General features: G+C 46.1%; 1 protein-coding gene across 1 annotated transcript in view; it reads right to left on the bottom strand.

Annotated features, from left to right (window-relative positions):
- The window catches only part of SOCS7 (suppressor of cytokine signaling 7), a 73,454-nt gene that overhangs the window by 12,792 nt on the left and 38,023 nt on the right, over positions 1 to 22,639 (bottom strand). The window contains exons 4-8 of the mRNA XM_077252276.1: positions 13,173 to 13,274; positions 6,856 to 6,986; positions 6,599 to 6,767; positions 5,754 to 5,882; positions 5,290 to 5,425 (exon numbers count right to left, since the gene is read on the bottom strand). Of these exons, the coding sequence (XP_077108391.1) occupies positions 5,290 to 5,425; positions 5,754 to 5,882; positions 6,599 to 6,767; positions 6,856 to 6,986; positions 13,173 to 13,274 (667 nt within the window). The remainder of the gene's footprint in view (positions 1 to 5,289; positions 5,426 to 5,753; positions 5,883 to 6,598; positions 6,768 to 6,855; positions 6,987 to 13,172; positions 13,275 to 22,639) is intronic.

Raw genomic sequence — 22,639 nt, 5'->3', positions numbered from 1 at the left:
AGGGTGGCTGCTTCGGGAGGCAGGGTGGCTGCTTCGGGAGGCAGGGGTGGGGTGATGCTGCGGTGTCTGGGATCTCAGAAGGGCATCGGTGAATGGAGTCCATTTTCCCTATGATATCCCTGCGATGGGCTTCAGTAAAATGGCAACCAGAGGCAGCGCATGTGCAGATTGATCTCGGGAGACTACACCTCATCTCCCAGTATCTCAACCTGCACATGCGCCGCCTTCGGCTGCAATCTCCCAGAAACCCATAGCAGACATATCATAGGAAAAATGGACTCCATTAACCGGCGCCGCCACCTTCTGAAATCCCAAGCATCACAGCATCGCCCTACTCCTGCCACCATCGGCCTCATGAAGCTGCCTCCCAGGAAAGCTACCATTAATGGGGAATTTAAGATGCACCACCATTTTATTGAAAAGGTGTTTTTTTTTTCTTAATCCTATTTTGCACCCCAAAATTTCAAAATTCTGAGGCTGGAGGATGAGTTTGGGTTATTTTCTGGTTTAAAAGTTAATTGGTAGAAATCGATTCTATTCCCTCTGTCGCCATCATACAGTCAGTGTCAGATTCAAGATGTTTGTGTACCTGTTTCTGATAAATTTAAGTATTTGGAAGTTATTGTTTCTCAACAGGAAAAACAATTTATTGCATTAAAAACTGATCCTCTAATATAAGGCAGGGAGGTAACTTAAGTCCAAGCAACATCTCCCTATAAAACATATTGGGTGCATAAATCTCTTTAAAATGATATCGTTGCCCAAATTGTTATATTTATTAGATTCTTCCCTGGTTAGGATTACCAGAGGAACACTTGGCCTCTTGGAAAGTTTGATTTGGACCTTCTACTGGCAAGGAAGGAGGAGGGGGTGAATCCTATTGGCGGTTAAATATTGACATGGGCAATGCTGCCACTATTTTTGCCTTATTAATATGGGCATACGGGTTGTATAGCTGAAATTAGTCATACCTGTATGCCTCCTGCATGATGCCTTGATGTTCAGTAAAAATCATCTTTTTTGGCTTCGATCTTCCAAGATATGGGGCGTACGTTGCTTGGACGATAAGACTGCCTCCGGTCTTCATTATACAAGATTTCTCCTCCCCTCTCTTTAGTGTCTCTTTTGACATCATGTGCGCATGCCAGAAATCCCGTGCCTGCGTATTCTGCCTGCCTTTTCTCCTCTGCTCTGTCTTCAGTTTTGATGTGCTCAGACAATGGAGAGTCACTAACTTCCAGTCCCAGTAATCTCCAGCACACAGTAGGTGAATTCCCCACAGTGCAGAAAAGCAACGGCAAGCAAGATGCGCAGGTGCGGGATTTCCAGGCATGTACATGATATCAAAGGGACATTGAAGAGAAGGGTAGAAGAAATTTTGGCAGATACTTCTGGATCTGTTACCTTTAAGGATTTGCATGCTAGATATACGGTTCCCGATACTGCTAAGTTCTTATATACACACAACTTGCTGCAGAGTTGGAGTAGCGCCAGTGACCCTAGGCTTTTCAAAATTGGAAGGGCTACTATTTGGGACCACTGATTTGCCTAAACCCCTCACTCAAGCATATTCTTCTCTCCAGTCTTCTGCTGTCAGGCCTTTTGATAACGGTAATGTGAAATGTGTAGCAGATATCCCCGAACTTAACGTGGGAGGAACAGGAAGAGATGGAAGATACAAGTTATTCTTCAGTAATGAGAGTGTTCGGAACGGTTTCAAACACACAAATTTTCAAAATAGAGTACATTATACTCCGGAAAGGCTGAGGAGGTTTGTGTGAATGATTTGTGCTTTCATTGTCAAGCAGCAGTGGGCTCCTTTCTGCACTTTGGTCCAAAAATTCTTCCATTCTGGTTTGAGCTACTTCTGTTATTTTTCCTTGAACACTTTGAATTCCCTAGGGCAGGGGTGAGCAATTAATTTTCCTGAGGGGCCAAATGAGAGACCGTGAAATTAATTCTACTCAATATTAATATATTATAATTATTATATCATTGATAATTATATTAATATTAACTATCACTTAATATTGAGCAGAATTAAGTATGCCGACACCCCTATATATCGTGTGAGCCCCTTAGCTCTTTATATACTGTAAGAGCCCCCCACAGCCTCCCCCACATGCATGAGCCCCCCCACACAGGCTCCGCATATATGGCATGAGCCCAACACAGGCTCCCAATATAAAGCATGAGCCCCACACAGCCTCCCCCACATGCGGCATGAGCCCCCCCACACAGGCTCCGCATATACGGCATGAGTCCCACACAGGCTCCCAATATACGGCATGAGTGCCACACAGCCTCCCTATATACAGCATGAGCCCCGCACAGCCTCCCCATGAACAGCATGAGCCCCGCACAGTCTCCCCATATACAGCATGAGCCCCGCACAGCCTCCGCATATACTGCATGAGCCCCACACAGCCTCCCTATATAAAGCATGACCCCCACACAGGCTCCCAATATACGGCATGAGTGCCACACAGCCTCCCTATATACAGCATGAGCCCCGCACAGTCTCCCCATATACAGCATGAGCCCCGCACAGCCTCCGCATATACTGCATGAGCCCCACACAGCCTCCCTATATAAAGCATGACCCCCACACAGGCTCCCCATATACGGCATGAGCCGCACACAGCCTCCCCATATACAGCATGAGCCCCTCACAGCCTCCCCATATACAGCATGAGCCCCACAAGACCTCCCCATATACAGCATGAGCCCCACACAGCCTCCCTATATACAGCATGACCCCCACACAGACTCCCCATATACGGCATGAGCCGCACACAGCCTCCCCATATACAGCATGAGCCCCTCACAGCCTCCCCATATACAGCATGAGCCCCACAAGACCTCCCCATATACAGCATGAGCCCCACACAGCCTCCCCATATACAGCATGAGCCCCACACAGGCTCCCCATATACAGCATGAGCCCCACACAGGCTCCCCATATACAGCATGAGCCCCACACAGCCTCCCCATATACAGCATGAGCCCCACAAGACCTCCCCATATACAGCATGAGCCCCACACAGCCTCCCCATATACAGCATGAGCCCCACACAGCCTCCCCATATACAGCATGAGCCCCACACAGCCTCCCTATATACAGCATGAGCCCCACACAGCCTCCCCATATATAGCATGAGCCCCACACAGGCTCCCCATATACAGCATGAGCCCCACACAGGCTCCCCATATACAGCATGAGCCTCACACAGGCTCCCCATATCCGGCATGAGCCCCATACAGCCTCCCCATATACAGAGTGAGCCCCACACAGCCTCCTCATATACAGCAAGAGCCCCACACAGCCTCCCTATATACTGCATGAGCCCCACACAGGCTCCCCATATACAGCAAGAGCCCCACACAGCCTCCCTATATACTGCATGAGCCCCACACAGCCTCCCTATATAAAGCATGAGCCCCACACAGGCTCCCCATATACAGCATAGTCCCACACAACCTCCCCATATATAGCATGAGCCCCACACAGCCTCCCCATATACAACATGAGCCCCACACAGCCTCCCTATATACAGGATGAGCCCCACACAGCCTCCCTATATATACTGCATGAGCCCCACACAGCCTCCCTATATACAGTATGAGCCCCACACAACCTCCCCATATAAAGGTATGAGCCCCACACAGCCTCCCTATATATACTGCATGAGCCCCACACAGCCTCACAATATATGGCATGAGCCCCACACAGCCTCCCTATATGCCGCTTGTCACCCCCATAGCCTCCCCCATGTGCCGCATGTCACCCCCATAGAATCCCCATGTGCTGCATGTCACCCCCATAGCCACCCCTCTCCGCAGTACACAGCTGACGCAATGAAATCATGTCATTGTGCCAGCTGTTTCACATGCTGATTGGTGGAGGAAGTGGACGGAGGCCCCTCCTCCACCAATGCAGTCAGCGCAGATGGAGACAGCGAGCGGTGTGGACCATAGACATCTGGTTTCCAGCCCCACGGCTGTCGCGGTCTGCCCTAGAGAGTGTGCCTGCTGGGTGTTATAGATGAGCTTATTGATGGGTCCTACAACAGACTCTTTTTTATATTTCTATTGTACTGTGCTAGAAAGATAATTATACTAGCATGGAAATCCACAGAAGCCCCCAGTACGCTACACTGGCTGCAATTACTCAAATACATTCCACGATATAAATTTCTCAACACAAATTGGAAATGTGGCTATAAATTTAACAAGGCATGGAGACTGTGGTTAGCAATAACAGACACTACCCTAAGGGATTCCCAGCATAGCCTTCTGTATATTTAGCTCCATCATATGTCTGCATAACGTGTTACTTAATGACATTTAAGGGGCGAGGACGATTGCATAGGGACTGGTATGACTGTGTATTGTGTATGATGTATGGATATCCACACAAAGATGAATGAACGGCACCAGGGCAGTTTGCACTGTTGTGTAGCAGATCCGTTAGATAATCGGCATGCAGCTTTGCAAAATTATGGGTAATTGGTGCTCAGCATTGTGACGGAAGTAGGTAAAATACCTGCTCTGAACACTTGCCGCTCCCATGGAATTCGTTTGTTGAAACCTTTATGGTATAAAAGATAATGACTCCACTGCAAAAGGGTGAGTGCCGCATTTTCTTCATCTTTGATTGTTGCTTCTTTCTATGCAACTACATTATATTGATCTTAAGTCAGACATTGAACTGGCTCAGTCGACATTGAGGATTCTCAGGCTGCGTGCCCACGACCTTTTGGAGGCAGCGTATTTTCGCTGTGTTCTACATTACAAGCACAGTGGATGGGATTTATAGAAATGTCATGCCCACTGTGCCGCTTTTTAACGCTGCATAAACCCACCTGCAGTGCAGGTTTCCAGTAGGCAGCATGTTAATTTCTGTAGCATAAACGCTTGGTCTTAGATGTGGTAAATCCGCATGGTTCCAAAACACAACTGTGTAATATAGAGCGCAGCGTTTTGGATGCATCGAAAATACGCCAAGCCCAATACTATTCATGATCTCGGGTGTATAGCATTATTGATTCTAATGGTTTTTGTTAATATTTGGGAATGTGCACTAAAAGTTTTGTGAAGAATGAATAATTTTTCAACCCAATTTTACTGAATGGTAAGAAAGTCTGTGCGTGAGAATTGGAAACAGTGTATCAGTGCAACAAATTGCTCCAGTCTAATGTGGCTTTCAACTACCCAACATTATGACAATCATCTCTGAAAAAGTACAAGATGCGGCCTCAGGCTATGAACTAAGACCTCAATACTCACTTGGGTAGAGGGAGCTCAGGAATGTGGTCTATCCGGACCAGTTGTCTAATACGGAAGCGGCATAAATGTTGCAGAGATTTCACATTGCTGAAGCGGGACACAGGGTATAATAGTTGTACTGGCGTAGGAGGAAGACCTGAAAGAGACAGCGGTCAGGTGAATAAAATTCTACCAACTAAGTAAAATAATTGTATAAGTCCTGTGTAAAATGTAAAGCCCCATTGGGGCTCACAATCTAGATTCCATATCAATAGGTCTTTGGAGTGTGGGAGGAAACTGAAGAACCTGGAGGAAACCCATGCAAACAGAGAACATACAAACTCCTGGCAGACGTCATCCTGTGTGGGATTTGAACCCAAAAGCTGCAAAGAAACCATGCTAACCACTGAGCCACCATGCTGCCCAAGTCTTATCAGGCAGTCATACACACACCTAGGATAGTGACTACGCTTCCATGTACTAACCTGGCACCCGTGAGCGCAGGAAATACAGGAACTTCCCATTTTTTGAGTGCATGATAGCCCGTTTTATGAACTCTACTACAGACTGGCACCGATCTTCAAACTTCGGATGGCACCACAGACTGAATGTGCCTAAACCGCAAGTGGAGAACAAAAGGTTAATACATCACCATCATAACTACATTGCAGAAAATGAAATTGTGAAGCAACCATAAGGCCATGTTCAGATAAATTGTGGATTCAGCATTGAAAATCTGTAACAAATTTAAAAGGGAATCTGTCACCCTAAAAAGTACTGCTGTGCGCAGGCCCCGGGAAAGGTCAGAGAGGCCCAGCGCCTGCGCACTTCAGTACTTTACGCTTGCCTCAACAGGGCAGACAAAGTACGACTGCGCAGGAGGCAAGAAGTGGAAATGATCGTATGAAGATGGGAGGCCCCTGGGTGAGTATAATCTAACCTGTATTTCTTATCTTTCAGGTTACATCGGGGGCTTTATCTACAGCATTACAGAATGCTGCAGATAAGCCCCTAATGCCGGTGGCCTTAGTTTATAGGCCATTTTTGGGGTGACAGATTCCCTTTAAGTAAAAGACTAGTAACTGGGGATTTTAAACCCTCACCCACAAATACTGATAAAAATCTGTGCAGATGTTGGCACACGCTGTGAACTGTGGATCTGCCATGGATAATTGTTAACAAGGATAAAACAAAAAAAAGCCTTGTGGAGACAAACGCAAGCCAATTTTGTTATTCCAGGCCATTATTATTATTAGACCAGCCCTAATCTGCGTAAAGTGTCGACCATTAGCAGTCCAGCTGCTTCAGACATGGCACCATTGATTCTCACCCCGATAGTGCTCCATGCGTGTGTGATGGGTGATGCCCTGCGATCGGAAGCTGAGGCTCAGGATATAGCGGGGATCAGAGCTATCTCGTACAAGAAATGAACCATCTGGCTTCCCTTTTAGCTTCATTTCTGCATCCTCCCAGTTCATAGGACCCCAGTACCAACCGCACTGTAAGAAGAAAGGGAAGCAAAGTATATTAAAGTGCTTAAAAGAAGAGAGAATGTAAGGGGCAGATCACTTATAAACCAAAGTCAACCTTTTCCAGTTCTCTTAAACTTGCAGCAAAACTACTAGGATCCTGCCGGAGAATCGGGCACTGTAACGGCTGTACCAGCGGGACTGGGGCACACTCAGGAGGACGAAGAGGTACCAATCGTGGCAGAGGATCTGCAAAACAGTAACAAAAGACATATTTGCATTTAGATGCTTTCAGACCAAACTTTGTACAACCACCTCCCTACGGCATTCCTTTCTATGCACAAAGTATATAGTTAAGAATGGCAACCAATTTGTTAATCCACCCAGTGTGTGATTTTCCACTTCTGTTATTTCATTTTCTCTTTTCCCCCATGCTTTTCGTAAGAGCCCTAGTAAGGTCAGACGAAGGATATGAATTAGCACTAGCCAACTAGAGAGTCACAATATGGAGAGTGGATTTCTATTAATGAACCAGATTACACAGTGTCCAGGAGTTCCCTTTAACCCCTTAAGCCCCGAGGGTGGTTTGCACGTTAATGACCGGGCCAATTTTTACAATTCTGACCACTGTCTCTTTATGAGGCTATAACTCTGGAACGCTTTGACGGATCTTGGCGATTCTGACATTGTTTTCTCGTGACATATTGTACTTCATGTTAGTGGTAAAATTTATTCGATATAACTTGCGTTTATTTGTGAAAAAAATGGAAATTTGGCGAAAATTTTGAAAATTTCGCAATTTTCCAACTTTGAATTTTTATGCCCTTAAATCACAGACATATGTCACGCAAAATACTTAATAAGTAACATTTCCCACATGTCTACTTTACATCAGTACAATTTTGGAACCAAAATTTTTTTTTGTGACGGAGTTATAAGGGTTAAAAGGTGACCAGCAATTTCTCATTTTTACAACACCAAATGAGATGTGGTCCCTAAAAAAAAATGAAGTCATTTTGAGGGGTCTATATGATAGAAAATACCCAAGTGTGACACCATTCTAAAAACTGCACCCCTCAAGGTGCTCAAAACCACATTCAAGAAGTTTATTAACCCTTCAGGTGTTTCACAGGAATTTTTGGAATGTTTAAATAAAAATGAACATTTAACTTTTTTTTCACACAAAATTTATTTCAGCTCCAATTTGTTTTATTTTACCAAGGGTAACAGGAGAAAATGGACCCCCAAAGTTGTTGTACAATTTGTCCTGAGTACGCTGATACCCCATATGTGGGGGTAAACCACTGTTTGGGTGCATGGCAGAGCTCGGAAGGAAAGGAGCGCCATTTGACTTTTCAATGCAAAATTGACTGGAATTGAGATGGGACGCCATGTTGCGTTTGGAGAGCCCCTGATGTGCCTAAACACTGAAACCCCCTACAAGTGACACCATTTTGGAAAGTAGACCCCCTAAGGAACTTATCTTGATGTGTGGTGAGCACTTTGACCCACCAAGTGCTTCACAGAAGTTTATAATGCAGAGCCGTAAAAATAAAAAATCATATTTTTTCACAAAAATGATCTTTTCACCCCCAATTTTTTATTTTCCCAAGGGTAAGAGAAGAAATTGGACCCCAAAAAATGTTGTGCAATTTGTCCTGAGTACGCTGATACCCCATATGTGGGTGTAAACCATTGTTTGGGCGCATGGCAGAGCTTGGAAGGGAAGGAGCGCCATTTGACTTTTCAATGCAAAATTGACTGGAATTGAGATGGGACGCCATGTTGCGTTTGGAGAGCCCCTGATGTGCCTAAACATTGAAACCCCCCACAAGTGACACCATTTTGGAAAGTAGACCCCCTAAGGAACTTATCTAGATGTGTTTTGAGAGCTTTGAAACCCCAAGTGTTTCACTACAGATTATAACGCAGAGCCGTGAAAATAATTTTTTTTTTTTCTCAAAAATGATTTTTTAGCCCCCAGCTTTGTATTTTTACAAGGGTAACAGAATAAATTGGACCCCAAAATTTGTTGTCCAATTTGTCCTGAGTACGCTGATACCCCATATGTGGGGGGGAACCACTGTTTGGGCGCATGACAGAGCTCGGAAGGGAAGGAGCGCCATTTGGAATGCAGACTTAAATGGATTGGTCAGCAGCCGTCACGTTGCATTTGCAGAGCCCCTGATGTACCCAAACAGTACAAACCCCCCACAAGTGACCCCATATTGGAAACTAGACCTCCCAAGGAACTTATCTAGATGTGTTTTGAGAACTTTGAACCCCCAAGTGTTTCACTAAAGTTTATAGCGCAAAGCTGTGAAAATAAAAATTATTTTTTTTTTTTTTCACAAAAATGATTTTTTAGCCCCCAGTTTTGTATTTTCACAAGGGTAACAGGATAAATTAGACCCCAAAAGTTGTTGTCCAATTTGTCCTGAGTACGCTGATACCCCATATGTGGGGGGGAACCACTGTTTGGGTGCATGACAGAGCTCGGAAGGGAAGGAGCGCCATTTGGAATGCAGCCTTAAATGGATTGGTCTGCAGGCGTCACCTTGCATTTGCAGAGCCCCTGATGTACCCAAACAGTACAAACCCCCCACAAGTGACCCCATATTGGAAACTAGACCTCCCAAGGAACTTATCTAGATGTGTTGTGAGAACTTTGAACCCCCAAGTGTTTCACTACAGTTTATAACGCAGAGCCGTGAAACTAAAAATTCTTTTTTTTCCCACAAAAATGATTTTTAGCCCCCCAAATTTTTATTTTCCTAAGGATAACAAGAGAACTTGGACCCTAGAAGTTGTTGTTCAATTTGTCCCGAGTACGCTGATAACACATATGTTGGGGTAAACCCCTTTTTGGGCGCACGGGAGAGCTCGGTAGGAAGGAGCACTGTTTTACTTTTTCAACGCAGAATTGGCTGGAATTGAGATTGGACGCCATGTCGCGCTTGGAGAGCCCCTGATGTGCCTGGACAGTGGAAACTCCCCAATTCTACCTGAAACCCTAACCCAAACACACCCCTAACCCTAATCCCAACGGTAACCCTAACCACACCCCTAGCCCTGACAGACCCATAATTCTAATCCCAACCCTAATCCAAACCGTAAATGTAATCCAAACCCTAACCCTAACTTTAGCCCCAACCCTAACTTTAGCCCCAACCCTAACCCTAACTTTACCTCCAACCCTAGCCCTAACCCTACCCCTAACCCTAAACGTGACTGAAATACGTGGCACTGAAATACGTGGCACTGAAATACGTGGCACTGAAATACGTGGCACTGAAATACGTGGCACTGAAATACGTGGCACTGAAATACGTGGCACTGAAATACGTGGCACTGAAATACGTGGCACTGAAATACGTGGCACTGAAATACGTGGCACTGAAATACGTGGCACTGAAATACGTGGCACTGAAATACGTGATACGTGGCACTTAAATACGTGGCACTGAAACACGTGGCACTGAAACACGTGGCACTGAAACACGTGGCACTGAAACACGTGGCACTGAAATACGTGGCACTGAAATACGTGGCACTGAAATACGTGCAACTGAAATACGTGGCACTTACATATGTGGCACTGAAATACGTGATACGTGGCACTGAAATACGTGGCACTGAAACACGTGGCACTGAAACACGTGGCACTGAAATACGTGATACGTGGCACTGAAATACGTGGCACTGAAATACGTGGCACTGAAATACGTGGCACTGAAATACGTGGCACTGAAATACGTGCAACTGAAATACGTGCAACTGAAATACGTGCAACTGAAATACGTGGCACTAAAATATGTGGCACTGAAATACGTGCTACGTGGCACTGAAATACGTGATACGTGGCACTGAAATACGTGGCACTGAAATACGTGGCACTGAAATACGTGGCACTGAAATACGTGGCACTGAAATACGTGGCACTGAAATACGTGGCACTGAAATACGTGGCACTGAAATACGTGGCACTATGACTGTCAGAAAATGTTCATTAAACGGTTAGAGTTAGGGTTAGGGTTTGGATCTCTTTATCACCTTGATGGTGGTGGGTGGCTTTTCAGTGTGTTTTCTGTTTTTTTTTTCGATAAAAACGCATGCATTTTTAACGCAAACGCATGTGCTTAAAAACGCAAGAAAATACTGCAGGTTGTATTTCTGAAAATGAACGCATGCAGAAAAAAAACGCATGCGTTTGAAAACGCGACCAAACCCGTACCAAAAAACGCATGCGTTTTCAATGCTAAATATAGGGAAAAAACGCATGCGTTTTTTTGTGCAAAAAACACCGCAGACAAAAACGCAAGTGTGCAGCGACGCTTTTTATAGCAATAAAGGTTTTGCGTCTCCACATTTTGAGACCTATAATTTTTCCACATTTTGCTCCACAGAGTCATGTGAGGTCTTGTTTTTTGCGGGAGGAGTTGACGTTTTTATTGGTAACATTTTCGGACACGTGACCGTTTTTGATCACTTTTTATTCCAATTTTTGTGAGGCAGAATGACCAAAAACCTGCTATTCATGAATTTCTTTTGGGAGAGGCGTTTATACCGTTCCGCGTTTGGTAAAATTGATAAAGCAGTTTTATTCGTCAGGTCAGTACGATTACAGCGATATCTCATTTATATCTTTTTTTATGTTTTGGCGCTTTTATACGATAAAAACTATTTTATAGAAAAAATAATTATTTTGGTATCGCTTTATTCTCAGGACTATAACTTTTTTATTTTTTTGCCGATGATGCTGTATGGCGGCTTGTTTTTTGCGGGACAAGATGACGTTTTCAGCGGTACCATGGATATTTATATCAGTCTTTTTGATCGTGTGTTATTCCACTTTTTGTTCAGCGGTATGGTAATAAAGCGTTTTTTGCCTCGTTTTTTTTTTTTTTTTTCTTACGGTGTTTACTGAAGGGGTTAACTAGTGGGGCAGTTTTATAGGTTGGGTCGTTACGCACGCGGCGATACTAAATATGTGTACTTTTATTGTTTTGTTTTTTTATTTAGATAAAGAAATGTATTTATGGGAATAATATATATATTTTTTTATTATTTATTTAGGAATTTTTTTTTTTTTTTTTTACACATGTGGAAAAATTTTTTTTTTACTTTTTTACTTTGTCCCAGGGGGGGACATCACAGATCGATAATCTGATAGTGTGCACAGCACTCTATCAGATCACCGATCTCACTTACATCGGTGCAGGCTTACCAGCGTCTGCACTGAGCAGACACTCGGTAAGCCACCTCCTTCCCTGCAGGACCCGGATGCCGCGGCCATCTTGGATCCGGGACCTGCAGCCAGGAAGGAGGTAGGAGACCCTCGCAGCAACGCGATCACATCGCGTTGCTCCGGGGGTCTCAGGGAAGCCCGCAGGGAGCCCCCTCCCTGCGCGATGCTTCCCTATACTGCCGGTACACTGCGATCATGTTTGATCGCGGTGTGCCGGGGGTTAATGTGCCGGGGGCGGTCCGTGACCGCTCCTGGCACATAGTGCCGGATGTCAGCTGCGATAGGCAGCTGACACCCGGCCACGATCGGCCGCGCTCCCCCCGTGAGCGCGGCCGATCGCGTATGACGTACTATCCCGTCACCCGGAATTAAGTCCCAGGTCACCTTGACGGGATAGTACGTCATACGGGATTAAGGGGTTAAATGTTACTCTCTCAAAAGGACATGTAGTCCATGAAAACATTTTAAATTCGTTTAAACAACAAAAACAACAACAACAACAACAACAACTGGACATACATAGTTTACATATATCCAGGTCAAATACACTCATCATAGTAGTCATAAAAAACACAGAGTATATAAAGAGTTTGCATTAATGTGTGTCTCAATACATAGACCGGATCATATAGGTTCAGGAAATTACAGTATGCCTACAGTATTTAAAACCTTAAAACTATTTTACTGCCAAAATAATCCCCATCTCATCTATAAAATAATACTGAAGCCCAGCGCGAACCAAGCATATTTTACCTTAAGTTCTATCACAATAGAACCAGACAATCAACCACGTGATGACATAGTAAGGTACGATGAGTTCCATACATCCCAGATTTTATTACATTTCTCTAAACAGCCCCTATTCTGGTATAAGGTACGCTCGTATGGTATGATTGAATTTACCAGCTCAATCCATGCCCTGAGAGATGGATACGTATTGTCCATCCAGCGCAAGGCTATTAGTTTCCTTGCCAAGAAAAGTGTCTCAAGAAAATTTGAAAATGGTGTCCCCACGTCTCTTCCTCTAGTACCCCATGAAAACATTTCAAACTTGTACAATAAGCTAAAATCGGGGGGGGGGGAGGGAAATGGCACTCCTAAAAATTATAGTAAATTAATACAGGCAAATGTAATGTCAATATCAACACAAATATCCAATATTAGAATTTATAGTAACAAAGACTAACCAGGAGCATGTGGCGGTGGCGGAGGGGGCAGTGGGAACGACTGGAGCGAGGACCCCATAGGACCTACTAGAACAGACGCTGGTTGTAAACCGCCAATGTCATCTGTAAGAAGGAAAATTTATAAAGACATACACACTATAGAGTAGTAAAATATATACACATAATGGACAGAATCCTAATGAACCTATCCAGTATCTTGTACATACATTTCATTTTTGAAAACCAAATTTTGATTGGTTGTGGAAAGATCCAGTCTGATTTTTTTTCTATTTTACAGGGGTTCTTAAAGAGAACCTGTCAGTACAGTTTTACACGTCAAAGTAAAATTCATGGCCATAGTGGCACGGTTATACAGATTAACTAGATACCTCTAGTGATGAAATCCTCATGGTTGCTGTTCTATTATCATGTGAAGTTTTGGTGTGATAAGTTTAAGATGCATAGGCGCGCCCCTATGGTTGAAAGTCTGATTTCTCATCGATAGCTTATTACATAAAAACTTACAAATCTCTCCACAATTGGCACTTCTCTCATTGGGTATAGGTGACATAGAACCTTCTTTAAGACCTCTAGTTTTACATAAATTCTCTGTGACAAAAAATACATTTGCCTTTAACAGGAAAAATCCAGACACACCTAAGATTCAAGACATAAATCAATAAAATCTCTCTTCACAAAGATTATGAGCTTAAATGTGCTATAATCTACAATTGTTACACTAAATACGCAAAAAAAAAAAAATGGTCACACTGGCTGGAAATTTCTCCGTGAAATCCCAATTGTGAAATGTACCTACTCATTTTCTGTTATCTTCATTGGAATTACTGTACTTAATTTTGTAAATGTGATTTTAATTGTAATTTTCTTGTTCACTTTGTTCCACGGTTAACCTTGATACCTCCAAGTCCTCTTTATTCCCTGGTTATGCTTGCCCATCCATTTTCCCCCTTTCCTCCCTTCCCTGAAATAGTTTATAATTAATAAGATGCATAGGGGCTGAACGGGGTAGGGTCTTCGGCTCCTGCCCGGGCCTTTCCGCCTGCCTCTGGTGTCTGTATCTGACTTCTGTTTGAAAGTTTGCACAGGCGGTGCCGTCCTCGTTGAGGGTGGCGCTTACACAGATTGATCTCCCAGTGGTCTTCAATAAAATGACGCTGGTGGCGGTGCATGCACAGATCGAGACTCCGCTCATTAACTACCCAAGACCTCCACCAGCGACATTATATTGAAGACGGCTAGAAGATCAATCTGAGCAACTGCCGCCCACTGTGAGGACATCATCGGCGCAAACTTTCAAACAGGAGGCAAATAAAGACATCAGAGGCGGGTGGAGGGGCCAGGACAGAAGCAAAGAAAAAAATCATACCCACATTCCCACCTCTATGCATCTGAACCTTATTGCACTAAAACTTCAAATGTGGATTTCTTCATTCAAGTTATCTGTATAATAGCATCATTATGGCCATGCCTTTACTTTAACATGCAAAATCATGCGGACAGGTTCTCTATCCAAAACTGATCGCACAAGACCCCCAGCTTGCACAATGACCTTGTACTTCTATACAAACAAGGATCTGTGAAAATTGTAAGAAAGGGAAAAAAAAGAAAAAAAAAAAAGAAAAAGATCTTTAAAAATACATTTAAAAAGAACACAACTGATGGATCAACATCTAGAAACTAATTTTGTGGCTGCATGTGTCTTACTGCTGGTTACAAGCAACCCCATTGTATGGAGAAAGCTTACAGTATAAAGCGCTTTTATCGCCACAAAACCAGGACCTTGTCTATTCTAAAAGACTGTCTACCGATAGCATGCCCACTGAGGCTGGACTGTGTTCCCTGATCCGGCCTCACCCTCTTCATCCCATGGCTGCTTGTGTATGCTGCGACTCCGGGCATGCGCAGTGCACCTCTCCCTACATGCCAGCGGTTTGAGGCCACACTGCGCATGCTTGTACTCGCAGAGTTCACAAGCAGCCACGGGATGCAAAGTTAAAAGGAACCTGTCACCCCCAAAATGGAAGATGAGCCAAGTCCTCTTCTTGTCTTCTGACTGCGGCTCCAACGCAGGCTTACCGATTCGCCCTGTTGAGGGCAGAGCAAAGTACTTCAGTGCGCAGGGCCTGGGCCTCACTGACCTTTCCTGGCGACTGCCCACTGCAGTACTTTACCCTTAACAGGGTAAATCAGTACGCCTGCGCTGGAGCCGCAGCGTGAAGACAAGAAGAGGACGTCATCCTATGAAAATGGGAGGCCCCGGACCGGACAGCAACTCCCATCCGACCGGACCGCAGCAGGACCGCCCCTGGGTGAGTATAATATAACCTCTTTTTCTCATCTTTCAGGTTACATCGGGGGCTTATCTACAGCATTACAGAATGCTGGAAATAAACCCCTGATGCTGGTGGGCTTAGCTCACCTTCGATTTTGGGGGTGACAGGTACCCTTTAAAGGGAACCTATCACCCCGTTTTTTAAAGATTAGATAAAAATAGTGTGAAATAGGGGCAGAGCTGGGCTTTACATTAGTGCCTTTTTGGTGCCTTTACACCCCCGTTAGGCTGCCGAAATACCTTTGTGAAGTGGCCGTTTTGTCCTGTCACTCAAGTTGGTCAAGTCGGATGGGCGTGGTCACAGCGCTGTTTCTCCCCCAGATCAGGCTCTTCATTACGTTTGTGGCGTAGTGGTATGCGCATGTCCAAGGTCCCGAATCCTGCACAGGGGTGTGAAAATAGCAGCGATGTCCGTTATTTCATTGGTGGTCGCGGCCATCTTGCTTTGGCCGCGCGTGCGCAGAAGCGGCGCTCTGCTGGCCGCGGCTTCAGGAAAATGGCCGCGGGCATCCGCGCGTGCGCAGATGGCTATCGCGGCGGCCATTTTCGTGAAGCCGAGATGCGAACTCTGCTTCACGAAAATGGCCGCCGCGATAGCCATCTGCGCACGTGCGGATGCCCGCGGCCATTTTCCTGAAGCCGCGGCCAGCAGAGCGCCGCTTCTGCGCACGCGCGGCCAAAGCAAGATGGCCGCGCCCACCGACCACCAATGGAATAACGGACATCGCTGCTATTTTCACACCCCTGTGCAGGATTCGGGACCTTGGACATGCGCACACCACTACGCCACCAACGTAATGAAGAGCCTGATCTGGGGGAGAAACAGCGCTGTGACCACGCCCATCCGACCTGACCAACTTGAGTGACAGGACAAAACGGCCACTTCACAAAGGTATTTCGGCAGCCTAACGGGGGTGTAAAGGCACCAAAAAGGCACTAATGTAAAGCCCAGCTCTGCCCCTATTTCACACTATTTTTATCTAATCTTTAAAAAACGGGGTGATAGGTTCCCTTTAAGGAAGAAAATAGCGAGGCCAGATCAAGGATCACAGTAATGTCTCAGTGGGCATGCCATCAGCAGACACAACTGGTCCGCTCATATTGCACCATTTTCCAACTAGACAAGGTCCTTTGGATATGTGGCAACAGAAGTTAGAAAAAGTAAGTACTGTATCACTATATACTGTAAACTTCCCCCACACGGCCGGGTTGCCTATAACACCGTTCCAACAAATTTTCGTGAATTCTTTGTAAATGCATTCAAATGATGTCACTCACATTTCTATGACCACACGAGAACAGAATGTTATCATAGTGCAAAATCATTTGCTCTTGTTTTTAAAATAGGAGATGTGGGGCAAGGAAATTAATTATATACACAATTCAGGGATACAAAGTGAAATTTGTGAGAAAAAAAAAAAACCTTCCACATTTTTATTGGGAACTTTTATGACAAACTATCGTTACACAGGCCAAAGAACATAAACTAAACTACATTTATTGCAATTTCAAGTTCGGAGATTTGCCTGCAGTTTGTAGCTCTGCAGCATCTCTACTGCTGAAGCCCTGCTATGGGTAAGCACAAGCAATCCATCGCAGCTTCAAGTCTTGTAAGGGGACTACTGAAGCCAGTAGAAAGAAAAAAATATAGTTCTTACCGATAACGGTATTTCTCTGAGCCCATGACGGCACCACGGAGAGAGGGGATCCGCCCACCAAGGACAGGAAACCTACAGATAAAAAAGGCGGTACCACTCTCCCGCATCAGTTGTTTACTAGAGAACGATGGGAGACTATGGAACAGCTTATTAGTTTCAACATTACTTTATATTAACTTAATTGAGATACCCCGTGGCCTATCAAAAAATAAACTATGGCACTATATTAACGTGCACACCCATAAGTGAAGGGAGGGAATGTACGGGTGCCGTCATGGGCTCAGAGAAATACCGTTATCGGTAAGAACTATATTTTTCTCTGTCGCCCATGACGGCACCACGGAGAGATTTCATAGATTGTACATTCAGGGAGGGACCACCGCTTCCAGAACCCTTTTACCGAAAGTAAGGTCCGAAGAGGAAATAAGGTCCAATCTATAGTGTCTATAGAATGTGGAAGGTGATGACCAAGTAGCGGCTCTACATATCTGATCGATAGAGGTTCCGGCCTTCTCCGCCCAAGAAGCCGCCACTGCCCTCGTTGAGTGAGCCTTGACTTCCCCTGGAACAGACACTCCACTTGACGAATATGACAAGCTGATAGCGTCCGTGACCCATCTTGCCAAAGTGGATTTGGAGGCTTTTTTCCCCTTTCGGGGACCCTGAAAGCATACAAAAAGAGAGGCATCCTCCCTACTCTCTCTAGTGGCTTCTAAATATTGTATGAGACATCTCCTTACATCTAGCGTATGTAATGCTTCCTCCTCTTTATTTTTAGGGTTAGGACAGAAGGAGGGAAGAGAGATCTCTTGAGTTCTATGGAACCGGGAAGCCACTTTCGGGAGGTATGCAGGATCTATCTTGAGAATAACTCTATCCTCTAAAACCTGAGTGTATGGAGGGTTAGCAGATAAAGCTTGTATGTCGCTAATCCTACGAGCGGATGTGAGGGCAACCAGCAGGGAAGTTTTGAGGGATAGGATTTTTAATGGGACCTCCTCCAAGGGTTCGAAGGGAGGTTTAGTCAGGGCTCTAAGGACCAAATTTAAATCCCATTGAGGGGAGGTTTTAATTGGAATTGGCCTTGATCTGCTTGCTGCCCTGATAAACCTTGAAACCCATCGATTCCCTGCCAGATTGTAATTAAACAGGGCTCCCAATGCTGCCACATGGACTTTCAGGGTACTTGTGGCTAAACCGATCTCCAACCCCTTTTGTAAAAATTCTAATACAGTTTTAAGGGGAACCTTTTCTCCTACTTTGGAACCTGATGATGATAGGAATTTCTTCCATATCTTCCCGTATTGTTTTGTCGTGACCGGTTTCCTACTTTGTAAGAGAGTGGATACTAATGCTGGTGAAAATCCTCTATCCTCTAGTAGCTTCCTCTCAAATGCCAGGCCGTCAAGTGCAAGTTCATAACTTGTGGATGGTTGATCGGCCCTTGGGAGAGCAAGTCTGGGAGGTCTGGGAGTACCCACGGGTCGGATATCGACATTCTCCTCATCCAAGAGAACCAAGGTCTCTTCGGCCAGAACGGGGCTATCAAGATTACATGAGCCCCGTCCTCCCGAATCTTCCTCAGCACTGCCGGAATCAGGGCAAATGGGGGAAATGCGTAAGCTAGATGATGCCGCCATGGAATCAGAAACGCATCCAGGGCTACCGGGTTCCCTTGAGGATTTATGGAGCAAAAGGAGGTTACTTTTTTGTTTGTGTTGTTGGCAAAGAGATCTATGTTGGGAACCCCCCATTTTCTTGTAATCTGGGTAAATACCGTCTGATTTAGCTCCCATTCTCCTTGCTTTAAACTGGAGCGGCTTAGAAAGTCCGCTTTGAAGTTGTCCACCCCCCTTATGTGTAGACTTGTCAGGGATAAAAGGTTGCTCTCGGCTATCTGAAAAATTTCGTTGGTTACCTCCATCAGTTTTTTGGAGCGAGTCCCCCCCTGGTGATTCAGGTATGCTACTACCACCCTGTTGTCCGACATGACTCTGACGTGGTGGGAGTGAAGGGCCCCCAAGAATTCCTGGAGGGAGAACTTGACCGCAAGGAGCTCTTTCATATTGGAGGATTCCTCCCGCAGGGATGTTGGCCAGGTGTTTTGAGCTACTAGGTCGCCTAAATGAGCCCCCCAGCCACTGGGGCTTGCATCTGTCGTCAGTATCTTTGAGATTGGGATTACCCATGGGACTCCCTGGGAAAGATTCCTTAGTGATGCCCACCAGGTTAGTGACTGAGTTGTTTTTGGAGATAATCTCAACCGACTTTCTAAATGCCCTCCCAGAGAGATCTCTTCTGATAAAATCTGCCATTGAAGGTGTCTCGAATGGAGCTGCGCCCATTGGACCGCCGGTATGCACGAAGTCATGGATCCTAAGAGGGACATAGCCTGGCGTAGTGTTATAGAAGGGAGGGCTTGTATTTTGGCCACTCGTCTTATCATGCTTTGTATTTTTTCCTCTGGAAGACGGCATTCTTCCTTTATAGAGTCCAGTATTAGACCCAGATATTCTTGGACCTGGGAAGGTACCAGTCTGGACTTTTTCAAGTTTATCAGCCAACCCAGATCCTGTAGGGACCTTGTCACTGTATCCAGCTGATTGCTGCAGTGTTGGGGGGAGGAGCCTATTATCAAAAAATCGTCCAGGTATGGTACAATCAAGGTGTCTTGCTCTCTGAGATGAGCCATTACCTCCGAAATTATTTTTGTGAATATTCTCGGGGCTATTGCCAGTCCGAACGGTAGGGCTGAGAATTGAAAGTGGCGTAATGTCCCCCTGACATGAACTGCTATCCTGAGAAACCTCTGGTGATCTATGTGGATGGGGACGTGATAATAGGCATCCTTCAGGTCCAGGACTACCATAAAACACCGAGGAAAAAGCATTTTTATAGAGGATTTTATCGTCTCCATCTTGAATGGTTGAATCTCTAGGTATTTGTTTAGGCTCTTCAGGTTTATGATAGTCCTGTAAGACCCATCTGGTTTTTTTCTCAGGAATAGAGGGGAATAATAACCTTGTTCTCTTTCTTGTGGAGGGACTTCTAGAAGAACCCCCTTGTCCACTAGTCCTAGGACCTCGTTCTCTAATGCCCATTGTTCTTCCGCTGAAGACTTTGGAGAGGTTATTGAAAAGAAGGGACGAGGAGTTCAGAAATGTTAGCTTTAGACCTGATTTTATTATGCCCAGGATCCATTGGCTGCATGTAATCTTTTCCCAGGCCGGGAGAAAGAGTGACAATCTCCCCCCCACCCGGGGCCAACCTTCATTGAGAGGGTTTCTTGTTGTCGCCGGGGTTTTTATTAAACAGGTACCCTTTATTTCTGTTTTTCTTATCCTCCCATTTTCCCTGGTTTCTCCCTTGCTTTTTACGGAAAAACCTCTTGCTCCGAAAGGGCCGTTTGTAAGCGGGGAAACCCAGGGCAGGAAAAGATTTCTTTTTATCTCCTGCCTTCTCCAGGATGTCGTCCAGGGTGGGGCCAAACAGAAATTCCCCTTCACAAGGAATAGTGCATAATTTAGACTTCGTCTGTAAGTCCCCTGGCCAGCACTTAAGCCAGAGGGCGCGCCTTGCCGCGTTAGAGAAGACCGCTGACCTGGCAGCCAATCTAATAGAATCAGCAGAAGCATCTGCTAAAAATGCGGCCGCCCCTCTTAGTACCGGCAAGGTGTTCAGTATGGAGTCACGGGACGCCTTCCCCTTTAGCTGGCCCTCCAGTTGGTCTAACCAAATCATTAATGAACGGGACGTGCATGCGGCTGCGACTGCTGGCTTTAGACCTCCTCCAGATGCTTCCCAGGCACTTTTGAGAAAAGCATCCGCTTTTTTGTCCATAGGGTCTTTTAAGACCCCCATGTCTTCAAAAGGAAGGGCAAATTTTTTAGACGCTTTGGCAATAGCTACGTCTAGCTTGGGGGCTTTTTCCCAGAAGGAGCAAGATTCGTCCTCAAAGGGGTACTTCCTTTTTGGCGTCAATAACGCCTTTCTCAAGGGTTTCTTCCACTCCTTTTTGATTAGTGCGGAAATAGTTTCATTGAGTGGAAAAGCCCTCTTTCTCTTTTGCTCAAGACCTCCGAACATGATGTCCTGAACCGACCTTTTGGGGTGAGAGTCTACTAACCCCATAGTGCTCCTCACTGCTTTAATGAGGCCATCGGTGTCTTCTAAGGGGAAACAGCTGTGACCCCCAGAGGAAGATGACGAAGAAGAGGAGGAGGTGGTGGAGGAGTCAGATGAATCTGAGTCCGCACTATCCTTGTCTGTATTAGACACCGGGGACGGAGACCTGTGTTTAGTCTTCCTCCGTTTTTTTCCCCTTTTCAGAGATTTAAAGGTGTCTTCTACCTGATTCTTAATCAGGGTTTTGAGGTCAGCTGCAAACCCGGGAAGCCCCTCGGATACTGTTTGCTGTATACATATACTACAAAGTCTTTTCTCCCAGGTATTTGGAAGATCTTCTTTACACAGGGCACAAATCCTATGCTTGGTTTTCCCTAAGCTCTTCTTTCCCTAGAGAAAAAGAGACAAATAATACCCTTACTGTCTCTAACTTTCACGAAGATCACTTACCACCTCCAGGACCCATAAATACCGGTTGAGGATGCTCCATGTCCGTCTTTTTCCCCGACGCCGTACTGGACTCCTTGCTATGTTGGGACCTTTGGCGTTCTTTACCGGTGGTGTCCTGGTGTCCTTTTTGCTGTCGCCGTTTTTGCTGCTGCTGCTGCTGCGGCGATGCTGATGGTGGTGGTGGTGACTCAGGTAAGGGTGATGCCATGTCACTCATTCTGATTGCAGGTATGGCCTCACGTAGGCTGCTGTCAATCGACTGATGATGCGGCTGCCGCCGCTCTGCTCTGGCCGCTGCGCCGGTGCCGTGCTCTGCACTAGTGCTGCGCTCTGCGCTGGTGTTGAGGCTTGTGCCGCTGCTTGCGCTGCGGTCTTTCGCCTCCTGATGACTGGAGCCAGGTCCATTTTATATCGCCGCGCTTCCCGTGGTGCGCTTGCGCAATAGCTGCGGCCTCGTTCCCGGCGCCTGCGCAGAAGCGCCCATCCGGCGCCTGCGCAGAAGCGCCCATCCGGCGCCTGCGCAGAAGCGCCCATCCGGCGCCTACGCAGAAGCGCTCTGTCGGCGCCTGCGAGAAGAGTCCCCCGCCGGCGCCTGCGCAGAAGCGAACGCCGCCGCCGGCTGCGCAGAAGCGCCCACCCGGCGCCTGCGCAGAAGCGCCCATCCGGTGACTGCGCAGAAGCGCTCGCAGAACGCCGGCGCCCACGCCATTCGGCGCCGCAGGAGCTCCCGCGCACGCGCGGGCGGCCCAAGATGGCGCTGCCCATGGCGCACATGAAACGCTGCCTCTCCGGAGCTCCCGGTTTGCTTGCAGCCTGTATGCGCGGTCCCTGCACGCCTCCTGGCCATGCAGTGTGCAGACTGACGCTTGAAGGGGGGAGAGCCGCGCTACCTCTCCCGCAAC

The sequence above is a fragment of the Ranitomeya variabilis genome, chromosome 4 (genome assembly GCF_051348905.1).
Source record: "Ranitomeya variabilis isolate aRanVar5 chromosome 4, aRanVar5.hap1, whole genome shotgun sequence".
NCBI lineage: Eukaryota > Metazoa > Chordata > Amphibia > Anura > Dendrobatidae > Ranitomeya > Ranitomeya variabilis.
Note: the sequence above shows the minus strand (reverse complement) of the source record. Positions and strands in the feature narration are given on the sequence as shown.